Source organism: Mauremys mutica, chromosome 2 (assembly GCF_020497125.1).
Source record: "Mauremys mutica isolate MM-2020 ecotype Southern chromosome 2, ASM2049712v1, whole genome shotgun sequence".
NCBI lineage: Eukaryota > Metazoa > Chordata > Testudines > Geoemydidae > Mauremys > Mauremys mutica.
Window position 1 is genome coordinate 235,717,610 of NC_059073.1, and position 12,761 is coordinate 235,730,370.

At 47.3% G+C, this 12,761-nt stretch overlaps 1 protein-coding gene across 1 annotated transcript; it reads left to right on the forward strand.

Annotated features, from left to right (window-relative positions):
- Positions 1-1,089: 1,089 nt before the first annotated feature.
- Positions 1,090-3,514, forward strand: SP8 (Sp8 transcription factor). The gene is made up of 2 exons (XM_045007332.1): positions 1,090-1,194; positions 2,054-3,514. The coding sequence occupies exons 1-2, from the start codon at positions 1,174-1,176 to the stop codon at positions 3,512-3,514; spliced, it is 1,482 nt and encodes a 493-aa protein (XP_044863267.1). The 5' UTR covers positions 1,090-1,173.
- The last annotated feature ends 9,247 nt before the right edge of the window (positions 3,515-12,761 follow it).

Consider the following 12,761-nt stretch of genomic DNA (forward strand, 5'->3'; position numbering starts at 1 on the left):
GACTTTCCTACCCGAAATGTACACCAATGATACAACCTCACCCGAAGACAGCTGCATGTTTTTCAGAGTTTTAGGAAGCATTTGATGCATTTGATTTAAAAAAAACCAACAACAACCCAAACATAGTAGGCCAGTCAAAACAACGCAGCTCTCCATTGCTCACAGTATTAATAACTTCCATCTTTAAACTATCAACATTTGGACAACAGAGGAGAGGAGATTAAACTGCGTATTTTCAATACACAAAGAGGAACAGCAAATGAAATATTGTTTACTCTGTGGTCCAGCTGCCGTGTTCCTAAAACTCTGATGACACTTTCTGAGAATATATACCACAAATTATCTCCGTGTACCTATAACCTAGGGCACTGGCACTGATATATGGCTTAGTCTGGGTTGCCAAAAACATTCGCACAAAGCAACAGCAATGTAAAAGGAATCCGGACAGAAATCGACCTAACTGTGGTCACTGAACTTAAATATTTTCCTGTTCCCTTGAAAAGATAAACAGTCTGAAAGCAAAACGAAGTGAACTGCAATCAGAACTAGCTAGCTAGCTATCAGGGAACAAACACCTCGTCAGGAAAGTGGGACCTTTGGATCCACACCAAATACCCAACAAACCAAAAAAAGTCCACGGGAAGGCACAATCCATAACTTCTAGCCACAAAAACCCGACTACGTATACATTGCTAAAGGCAAAGGGTGGAAAGGCAGGAGTAACAAGAGCTACAAAAGAATGAAACTATTGACACTCACTAAACTGAAAATGCTGCCGGGAGTTTTTAAACTCAAGAAAAGGACTGGGAAGGGGGAAGCAGAAATGCACTTGGGTAGTTGCATTGAGTATTTGTGGGCACCCTGTATTTGTGCACCCTCCCTTAAATTTGCAATCTCTCTCTGTCTTTCTTTTTGGAGAGCCGCTGTTGCTGCCGCGCGGCTGCAGAATGCGTTTGGCGGTGCTGATGACCTCACGCAGTAACGTATCTGAGAGGCCCGGCGAGGCTGTAGATTGGCTGGCTGGGACTCAGCGGCACTTCAAAGCCTGAGAGGGAGCTACAATTGTGGTGGAATGGGCGGAACTGATCATTGTATTGCACACCTCTAAAAAAAACACTGCCTCTGATTTATCAATATAAAAAAGATCCTCTGAGAGGAGGGCACTTTTGTGTGATGGCAACTTCACTTCTAGGGGTGAGTCTAAGGATTTTTTCTCTTGCTGGTTTAATTAGTTTCTTTTTATTGTCGATCGGAGGGGGTTAAAATAGCCCCTGTCTTGACCAGGGCTATCAGTCTCCTCTATTGAGGTTTTTTTTTTCTTAAGTACAAGTGAGTTTAGGAGAAAAGAAAGAGAGAGGGGGGGAAAGGGGCCAGAGTCACTTTTCAGTGTGCAGGAAAAGGTCTTAAGGGCATTTGTAGAAGCAACCTACAGCGCCCGGGCTGTGCTGTTCCTGTATCCCCGGTGAAGTGTCCTCTCTTCTTTACATGTGACTGCTGGAGGAAAAAAGCAGCACTTTCTCCGTCCGTGTGCAATTGCTAATTTGCAACAGATTGTGGTTTTCTTTTTCCCTTTAACATTTTTTCAGCCCGTCGCGTCCAGCAGGTACGTTGAACTTGTATGTTTGTTTATTGGTACGTAGATAAGACTGTCTAGCAACTTTTTGCAACCTGGTCTTTTTTTGGCCTGAGAGAAACGAACCTCTTAGTTCCTGGGGAAAGGAGGACAAGCTGCAACGTAGCTGCCTCCGGGTTGAGGGGCTTTAGTTTTAGCATCGCGGAAATAAATAACTTTTTCTCACCCCCTCTAGGTTTATCAGCGTTAAAATACCCCAGCTAGCCGGAGGCTACATAAACCCCAGCTCTCCTTAGCCAGCCCATTTCAGAGGAAGCCCGGAAAAACTTTCTCTCCTTTCTCTGGGGTGGTGGCGATGGAGCGAGCCTGGGTCAGCGGTTTGGGGAGAGGGGCAGGGGCGCGATGGGAGGCTGGCGGGCGGGAGGGTTGTTTCGAGGGCAGGCTCTGACGCTGATGCCCTTCTTGTCCCTCTCTCCGCAGGAAGAACCGAGGTTAGGCTCGACTCCTTTGGCCATGCTCGCCGCCACCTGCAACAAGATCGGCAGCCCCAGCCCGTCTCCCTCGTCCCTCTCGGACAGCGCGTCCTCCTTCGGCAAAGGCTTCCACCCCTGGAAACGCTCCTCCTCCTCCTCGGGCAGCTGCAACGTGGTGGGCTCCAGCCTGTCGGGCTTCGGGGTGGCGGGCGCTTCTCGGAACGGCTCCTCGGCTGCTGCGGCTGCAGCGGCGGCGGCTGCGGCGGCGGCCGCCCTGGTCTCGGACTCCTTCAGCTGCGGCGGCTCGCCGGGCTCCAGCGCCTTCTCGCTGACCTCCAGCAGCGCGGCCGCCGCCAGCTCGCCCTTCGCCAACGACTACTCCGTCTTCCAGGCGCCCGTGAGCTCCGGGGGCGGCGGCGGAGGGGGCGGCGGGGGCTCGTCCCAGGAGGCGGCCGCGCACCAGCCCGTCTTCCTCTCCAAGGTGCACACGTCGGTGGACGGGCTGCAGGGCATCTACCCGCGCGTGGGCATGGCGCACCCCTACGAGTCCTGGTTCAAGCCCTCGCACCCGGGGCTGGGCGCCGGCGAGGTGGGCTCGGCCGGCGCCTCCAGCTGGTGGGACGTGGGCGCCGGCTGGATCGACGTGCAGAACCCCAACGGGGCGGCGGCGCTGCAGGGCTCCCTGCACCCGGCCGCCGGGGGGCTCCAGACCTCGCTGCACTCGCCGCTGGGCGGCTACAACTCGGATTACTCGGGCCTGGGCCACTCGGCCTTCAGCAGCGGCGCCTCCTCGCACCTGCTCAGCCCCGCCGGGCAGCACCTCATGGACGGATTTAAGCCCGTGCTGCCCGGCTCCTACCCGGACTCGGCCCCCTCGCCGCTGGCCGGCGCCGGGGGCTCCATGCTGAGCGGGGGCCCCGCCGTGCCGCTGGGGGGCTCGCCCCGCTCCTCGGCTCGCCGCTACTCCGGCCGGGCCACCTGCGACTGCCCCAACTGCCAGGAGGCGGAGCGGCTGGGGCCGGCCGGGGCCAGCCTGCGGCGCAAGGGGCTGCACAGCTGCCACATCCCGGGCTGCGGCAAGGTCTACGGCAAGACGTCGCACCTGAAGGCGCATCTGCGCTGGCACACGGGCGAGCGGCCCTTCGTCTGCAACTGGCTCTTCTGCGGCAAGCGCTTCACCCGCTCGGACGAGCTGCAGCGGCACCTGCGGACCCACACGGGCGAGAAGCGCTTCGCCTGCCCCGTCTGCAACAAGCGCTTCATGCGCAGCGACCACCTCAGCAAGCACGTGAAGACCCACAGCGGCGGCGGCGGCGGCGGAGGGGGCGGCGGCGGGGGCGGCTCCGGCAGCGGCGGCAAGAAGGGCAGCGACACCGACAGCGAGCACAGCGCGGCGGGCAGCCCGCCCTGCCACTCCCCGGAGCTGCTGCAGCCGCCGGAGCCCGGCCACAGGAACGGCCTGGAGTGAAGGCTGCGGCGGGGGGCGGGGGAGACGCTGGGGCTGGGCGCCCTCCCCCCGCTCCCCCGCGGGAGTAACTGTGTAAAGGGGCCGTGGACATGTAAGTAACGTGCACTGTGTTCTCGGACACTCTCCCCAGGGCCTCCCTCCCCCGCAGCTTCCAGCCCCCTCCAAGCGCGCCTCGCTCGCTCGCGTGTGGGTTAAGGGGAACTGGGGCCGCACAAGAAAAGCTCTAGGGGAAAAGCGACCGAGGAGGAGGCAGATCGGGACAAAATAGCGCGAGCGAGTCCGAGCTGGGGGCCAGCGTAGCGTGTCTCATTGAGAAAGTTGGGGGCAGAAAGCTCCCAGTGCTGCCACTTGAAGCATTTGGGTGAAAATGGGATTGGAGACTTTTCTTTCCCCTCAAAACAAACAAACAAAAACAACCCTTCCGTGTTTATTTAAAAATCACCTGCTCTGCAGCAGTTAAATGGCCATTTCACAGGTCAAGAACTTTTTACACTTATAAATAATAATTACAAAAACAAAACACCCCAACCATCAAAGATACGCCTGGGAGCAATTCAAAAGTTGCAGAAGAAGTCTCGGGCTTGTTTTCTGGCTGTGGAGGGAATGATTTCGGAGTGTATAACAACTTCAGAGTTTTTTTTTATAAACACATTTTGCAATTGTTGTTGCTGAAACACAGCCCTAATATTGAATTTAAAATGATCCCGATCTAACAGGTTTTTTTTAAAGCACTGCTTTCCAGTGAGACCAGCGTGACTGTATTTGTCCTTTTGAAAAATAGGTTTCCACCCCACTTTCCAAATTTAATTTCGTTTGCTAGTCCACCCGTCCATTTGTATAGTTCCCGTTTCTGTACATTCACACGGTACGCCGAAAATAATTAGGATTAAATTTTTTTTTTTTGGTAATTAAATTCAAATCCAATGAAGAAGCATCGTTGGTTTCAAGCGAAGCTGTAGATCGAATGCCAAAAAGAGGATGGTGGGGAGAAATAGGGAAATAAAATATTTGTAAAATGCATCTGAATCTAATGGTTTGTACAACTGGGGAATCGTTCTAGATTAGCTAACAATTAAATATAACTCCACCAATGTATCGGTGTGAGGTGCAGTTGTTCAGGAGACGATTTTGTATAGTATTTTTCTTGTACATTACTTCTAGTAAATATTTGAAAATATATTGAAGTACACTTGAGCTTTTTTTCTTTTGTCACGAGAAAATATTAAGCGTTATTGTTGCAGTCCTAGTTAACTGCCTTTTTTTTTCCTGGACTTGTTTCTTGAAGTGTATCTTCAGACCGCACTTCAGGATATAGTTTTTGCTTGAATATTAATTTAGATAGGCATAAACCTGTAAGCAAACAATATTTGATAAATGTTGAATGACATTTAATTTAATGGAGCATGTACTTATTTGCATTTGCTGGCAGTTCAGGTATAGTTAAAGTGAGAGTTCTCCTATATTTCATAAAGTGGGTTTGCCAAAACCCATGTATTAAATAAACTGTCCAAGTGAAACTGAACTAACGTTGGCCTATGTGTATTTCCTGAAAATAATATTGATAAATGTTAATAAACACTCCTGACACTACATTAGCGGTTTGCAAATGTTGCAAACTATTTGTCTCATTGTAATGTTGAAATAATTTGGATATTTCACATTGAAATGGAAAGCCTTTCGCTGGAACATTTTAGATTTGCATTTTAAATGCATGAAATATGTAATTGATTTTTATCTGTAATATTTTAAATGGTATTAATAAACTCCAGATAAAACATTCCATTAGGTCAGTTAATTTTTTTTTAATGCAGTCACTGTAGGTGGTTTGTTATTTACCTGAAACTCCTACTGTCTGAATAATTCTCTATATTTTAATGTCAACAAGGGAATACAAGGAATCAAATCTAATTTTAAACTATAGTATCTAATGTGAACTGCACTTGAGACATTAAAATGGATAATTAGTCAGTCTGTATGAAAACTATAGCAATAGCTGAAATTAAAGAAAATGCATTAGCATCTACTATTGACCAATGTGCTGATCTTTTGTGTATGAATTAACTGAATTGCGTATACTTCTTTCACTTTTTCCCCTTCCCTCTAGTTCGGATTGATTGTAAATGGTTAATTTATATAAAAAGATGATTATTTCTTAAAAATCCAAAGTAAAGAAATGTTCTGGGGATGTTTTTTAGATAGCATAAGACCACCACCTCTACTCACAAAAAGTTAATTAACATGATGAACTCCAACTTTGTATAGGCACTGGGGGAAAAACTTACCTAACTGTTGTGTATAAAGAATTATTCTATCCTGATCCAGGGACCTTCTTCTATTGGGCCCAGAATCTGTTAATTTCAAGGACTGTAGTTTATTAACAAGAGGTTGGTAAAGCCCAGGAGGACTAAAACTGTTGATATATGAGTTGGCTATTGTCCATAGATGTCAGTGAACACCACTGTAAAAATACTACTGCAAGGGTTTCCTAGAACTGAATATCTCTTACTGATATTATGGGAATGCATATAATTTTTAAATTTTGGTGAAAATTCCTAGCCAACTCTTCTTGCCTTAGAACTTTTTTCTCTTTGAAAACCTAACCTGTTCTATTAAACATAGGACTTGCATTCTGCCAGATTATTGAATCCCTGTGAAATTCAGTAACTAAAGAAATATGTACACAGAACTGAGATTTCCACAATTGCATGCTGTGCCTGTATGTGAAATATATAACTGTCCTAACAATTGTAAAGGAGTGATGCACCCGGGAACTTGATCCTATAAATTTATGGGCATTTAAAATAAACTAGAAACAGGAATTATTCTAAATAAGCTAAATTTCTAAGCAGCCTTTTTACAAATGTAGATGTTTGAGGCCTGCAAAGTTTTCCATTGAAACAAAGCAACAGTTTGCTTTGCATTTTTAAAAATGATGTTTAAATGGGATCAACCTATTTAAACATAGTTCTATTTAAATCTATATGTAAAATTTAGTGGGTTTTGTCTAAATAAAAGTTTGGTTCCAAGGAATATGAGAATCATCTAAAAGGAAAGTTAAATGGTAAAGGTAAGAGCAATGCTTCTTCTGGTAACTCATAACAATGCTCCTTCAGTCTGTCACTTAAAAGAAAAGGAGGCTAACATGACAATAAATAGAAGACTTATGCTAAATTTATGGAGCTAGCTTTCTGGAATTGGGGCAGGTTTACAACAGGATCTACAAATGACAACACTCTTCCTCCTCCCCCAAAGGTGTGTGAGCTTTCCCCGTTCTTTAACGGACTATCTCCTTGGTGCTTGCAGGTTGTATAAGGGTAGACATTTTTTTTCCCTTTAACTTCTTCGGGAGCAAAATTCCAATCTCTTTCCCTTTTGTAGCTTGATTTATTTTTACTAAACCCATCTTGTTAAGGGCATTGAGTTGTTTGATACCAACTGCAAATTATCCTGCGTTTAAACCAAGCGTCGTGTAGATCAAGGTAGAATTAAAGTAGTTGCTGACCTTCAGGTCAAACCGGTGTCTATCAACTTACCTTCCAAGCGCCTTAGAATTATTGCGGCCATTCTCGTTTGCTCTTTGACCTTTTAAGTCTTTTCTTCCACAAGCCTGTAGCAATGTCTATCAAATTTCATGTCCTACTTTTTCCTTTTATTCCAGCTTTTCATTTTTCATTTTTTCAGTTTAAACTTTTCAGTAGGGTAGAGAGGGGAGGCGCATGCTGTTGAGTTGGTTGAAAAGTACTAGCGATTTCTGACTCTGCTTAAATGCTTTCTCTCTCTCTTCCCTCCATCCCCATCAGCCTAATATCTAAAGATAATAAACACGAAAGCTTATGCCCAAATAAATTTGTTAGCCTCTAAGGTGCCACAAGTACTCCTCCTTCTTTAAACAAATAAAAGGTTTCTGACTTGTCTTAAATTCAGCCTTTTTTCCTTGAGAATGTGAAAAGGGAAATGAATGCTGAACACTTCCTTCCTGCTATGCGGATCCATGTTACACCCGTCAACATTTTCATAGCCTTCAAGAAGTTAGTACTGTAAGAATGTAGGATGTTAATTCACTAGATTCGAATGTATATTATATATGTGTGTAGATGGGTAGATGCGCGCTTGTCTAAAATTGGCATACTTCAGTTGTGTTTGGTGAGGCGACTTCTAATTTGGCATTGAGAAGAAATAGCAAGGAAAACGTGTGAACGTATTAATAGCATGGTGGCATAAGGTTTAGTGCCTCCAGAGCTTAATCAGATCTGATGAAAGGTTGAAACATTTTCACTCTAATTCAAAGTAGGTTGGTGTTTCCTAACATACCGAAGAGAGCTGCATAATCAGCTAGTTTCATTATACTCTGCTTTATTATATTAAAGGAACTGTTTAAGAATCAGAGCTTGATTTCTACCCCCAACCTCCCCGAGGAAAAACTGATTGTGAAATATCTATTTTAAATCTCAGACTGATTACTTTTAACTTTTCTACTACCGCCTGTTCTTTCTTTCTTTTATTTTCGTTCGTTTTCTCAGGCTTTCTGGTTAATTTGCTTGGCACCTTTCAGAGAAGCTGTTTGTTATGCATCAGAAAAGTGTGTACTGGGAGAAATCACTAAAGTTAGCATTTCCGAGTTTCTAGTCCGGTGGCTTTTAAATGCTGTTTGGAACTATTCACTTTGCTACTTTTAAAATATTCTTTTAATTCCTTATTACCGGATCCCGGTAAGTGCAGTTTAAAAACAAAACAACAGGGAGCTAAAGTCTGCTTTAAATAGAGTCACTCCGTATTTACACCTAGGTTACTGGAACCGGAATCTGACCATTCATTACTTTTGATAGGTGGATAGCTCAGCAAGAGGCATAATTATGTTATATACTGTGTGCTTTGAAAGGGTCTCTAATGGACTCAGCCATAGTTTTTAGCACAGGCACTACTTATCTTCCACGAGAATCTCTTAAAATAGAGTACAGTAAAACGCTCCACGCCAGGCGTGTTGTTTCCGCCTCTCCTCCAGAGGGCAAAGGTCACAAGTCCCTTCTTCCAGGTCGCTGATTGAGCTCAAAGTCGGACCAAACGTCTGTTTTGGGGTGAGGACAGGTAGGGAGCAGAGGAATGTTCCAAATCATGACTCTGTCCGGTAGTTGACTCAACATTTCAACGACTTCTCCCTTGCCTTGCCGAGGAGCCTCCTTCCCTTCTCAGGATAAGTGCTAGAAGCCAGCTCCTGCTTATTTTCAGTAGCGGATCCGATCTTACATTTTAATATTTTAGGAGCGATCCCTTGTCGTTCTTTCCTCTGCTCCTTTTGGCCAGCCCCGCCTTGTTAGGTATCATGACCGCCCATGGCAATGAGCGCTGACAAAGTGCAGCTTCTCAGCCCGGAGTAACACTCCCTGGGGTTTCAGCACGTTTTAAACATTTCGCGTCACGGTTTATCCTGCGCGTTTGGGTCTAGCACGGTGTGGATGCGGGAGGAGGCGAAAGCGGTCACACGGTGACTTGACGGGGCTCACTGGTTCTGCGCCCCTGCCGGCTGTGTCCCACGGAGCTGCAGCATCATGGCGGGACTTGGTTTTTTGGGTCCCCGCCTGCTCCCTTAGCCCCGAGCCTTGCTTTGCGCGACCCACAAGCCCCCTTCACGCCAGGCTGGACAGGCCGCCTGCCTTCCCCTGAGCAGGCTCAGAGCGCCACCCTGCGCTCTCCCCCGGCCGGGACTGCAGGGCACCCAATGGCGGGCGCTTGCCAGACGGGATTTCTCTTAGCCCTGCCCCGCTCCGCAGGGCCGGGGAGCCAGGCGCCGGAGAAAGCTGCCAGGGGCATCCGGGGGCTTTATGCCCCGGACTTTTCGGTTGATTATTTTTTCATCAACTCCAGCGAGGCTGTGGCGGGGGAAACCCGGGGGTAACTGTCAGGCCCGGCTTACACTGGGATGAGTAGGGACGGTAGGTCCGGGTAACTCTGGGCTTGGCCCTGCTCTGCTGGGTGAACGCCGGCCCCGCGGGGGTCAGTTTCAGCACCAGCGGAGAGGTTCGCTCCGCCAGTAGCTGAGAGGCGGATCGTGCCCAAGCTCTGTCCGCCCTCGCCCTTTACAGGGGTCCGGAGCAGTATCAGCTCGTGGGGCTGCCCCCCTCTCAGCGTCACTGGCCCGCTCCCTGCGCCCGGCAGCCCCGGCTCCTACCCCGCCCCACTTTGGCTTCTGCTCCTAGCTGCAGGGCCCGGCCCTTTCGCCCCCTACGGGAGCCGCTTGCTGCCTGGGCTGGAGTTTCTCCGACAGCCACGTTGCGTTCTGCCATCGCCTTGCCGCCCCCCCCCCCAATCCATCGCTGGGGCGGGGATTCTGCAAGGTGTCGCCTCTTCTTGCTGGCCTGGCTGCAGGGGCTTTCCAGTCAACACCTGCTGGGCGGCGATACTAGATCCAGGCCGGACGGTGGCTCCCCTGGGCTGCCCACCGAAATACCTTAAAAAACACCCCCCTCGACTCGGGTTTTGGAGCAGAGACTCCCCTAAAATTAGAACTAGGCCCTCTGTGATCGGTGCACTGAGCCAGCCGAGGTGGCCAGGTTCACGGCCTTGCCTGTACCTGTTGCAGTGATCAGCGTGATCACGTCCATTCCCATAGCCCTCTCCAGCGCTGGACGGGCTCGCTTTGCTAGGAAAATGACGGGTCTCTCGTAGGTTCTTATTCATCCGGAGCCAGCTAATGCTTAAGAAGCAACAGGCCTTCTTTGGGCGGCATATACCTTTACAAAGCGATTTCCAGCTGGCAGGGTGGGTGTGTAGCAGTGTGGGTCCCAGGCTATTAGAGAGACAAGGTGGATGGGGTAATAGTTGGTATTGGAGCAACTTCTGGGGGTGAAATGGACAAGCTTTACAGCCACCCTCAGCTTTATCTGTTATGATCTACTCTCTGATGGAATTTTTTAGTTTGTAATTCACGGACCCCACATTTCAAGCACAAGATCACACAGTGGTTTATCGTGGAAATAATCTGATTAGAGACGTGCCTATCTATTAATATACACACAACTATATATATTGACATGCTGCCCTTCAGCGTTTCATATGATTCTCTCATGCTGCAGCGTCTCTTTAAGCAAGCAAATCACTACCTCACCTGGGTTAAAGTCACACGCAGAACTGGGCCGAACTCCATGAAATCAAAGCCATTCAGAGGTTAAACTGCCCTTTCTGAACTCGCGCCATTGTGCCTAGGCATTACCACACACAATAGATAGCATCAGCGCCTTGCAGCATTAAGCACCGAGGGGTGAGTGGAAATTGAATTTCTTTCTTTGCTGACGCCTTCTAATGGGCCTCAGAAGGTGAATAATTATGCGGTGTAACACTTCACGGGTTGCTGGAGTGGGAATTCCCACTGAGCTGTCACCGACCAGAATCCCCTTGGTACACTCGATGCTAAATGAGGCTTCACAAGTAACAGCCACAAGTGGCTTGCAGCTCGCTCTTTTACTGGAGATCATAGCCAATTCCCTCCCTTCCCTTTAGGAAGTCGTCTTTAGCCCTTCGCTCGACTAAGGTTTATTAGCGACCTTTTTTTTCTTTTTTTTTTTTTTTTACTTTTGCGTTATCCTCATTAGAGGTTTTAATTGTTCCGCGCTAGAAGGAACCGCGGTTAAAACATTCATTCTCCGAAGAGGAGCCCAAGCTCGCAGCCTAGCCGCACTGACCCGTTTGCCAGAGAGATTCAGCCTCTGGCAAACAAGCCGCCGTAGGTTTGCCTTAAAAATCCGATCCCAGAACTGATGTTCCCTTAAGTATAAACAGTCACTCCTGGCAATCTGGTAGGTGAAGCGCTGGGATTGCTGGGAGGGTAGGAAGCGATCAGCTAACAATATTTATTTAGCGATGTTAGCCTCTCGGTTGATTATCCTGACTATCTGTGCAAGACGGCGAGGGGTGAAGGAAGAAGAGAGGGTGTGCGAGTGCTTTCGCTTAACGCCAAGAACAGTAACACATTATTTTGTCATACATCAGAGCACCATCAAAATACAAGACTCTTGCAAACCTTGGCGGCACCAAAGCCGTATTTTGAAAAATTGCTCTTATTTATTTTTTCCTGGTCTCTTTCAAAGCTGGACAGGAGAGAATTGACAGCGTAGTATGGGCTTTGGGATCTGCTAGGAATGTAAGCACTTACTGTTAACACTACACCATACCATTTTCAAGACTGCACTTGGGAGATTTAAATCCCAGAGGAATGCTTCAAACTACTGTGCAGTTTGTTTTTAAACAAATTCTTTTGACACTAGTCAGGAAGGTTCTTTTCCCGAACTAGTGATGGTTGTGCCATTTTTGCTGCCTTGAATTATGCCACACGTAATTCAGCTCACTATCCCCCTGGTTTTGTAAGAAAAGCTTTCTTACTTCAATCCAGTAGCAGACCGCGTTATTAAATTCCTAGGAGTCTTTTAGCAACTGCTTTGAAAGGGACTAAACAATGAGACAATCAACATTACATTGATTTCACCCAAGACTCTAACAATGCTACCGGCTAGTCATGTTTACATTGTATGGGAAATTAAATCTCTCATAGACCAATGGTGCAGCCCAGAAGTTCTACAGATTACAATTGTCACTGTTGATGGAGCAACGACTGCAGGGTTAGGCCCCCAGTGAAGAAGTAATCACCAGCAAAGAAACTGTCTTCAGACTGCAATTGGACCTACTTATACTGAACCTAAAGGAGTCCTGCTGCCTAATTTAGCGTGTTCAGTTACACATAACCCACTATCAGATTTTGCACTAAATCAAGGAAGCAGCTTTGGCGCCTGCAGGTGCCCACCCATAGTCCATTACATACCTATTCCCGCACATTTATGTTCTCCCTATGCCTCCAATAGCCTCTGAGCCATCACTCTCAGTTACAACCAGTACCAACAGTAGTAGTAAGTGAATATTTTTAATAATGCTGAGACCAGATTATCTAACCACCTACTTTTAACCAATCCTCCCTTGTCAGAAATTAATTATAATTGTCATATCATTGCAGTACCTTCTCCTCTGAGACAGTTAAACACACCCCACCTTTTGCCTGTATAACTTATTAGCAGGATAATAATCTCTCTCCTCTCCTCCCTCATTTTTAATACATATACCATGACACTGTTGGAATATATACAGGCGGATTTTATAGCTTTTTTCTCGTTAGTTGGACAGTTAAAGGGGGATTTCTCTTTTAGGATAAATTGTTACCTGAATAAGAGTAGTAGTACACGAGACACCACTAAGAGCACTAGCT

Bases quoted from the DNA above. Each gene is read 5' to 3' on its own strand.
- SP8 (XM_045007332.1), top strand. From the start codon at position 1,174: ATGGCAACTTCACTTCTAGGG. The intron at 1,195-2,053 runs GTGAGTCTAAGG...CTCTCTCCGCAG, and splicing joins TGGCAACTTCACTTCTAGGG to GAAGAACCGAGGTTAGGCTC.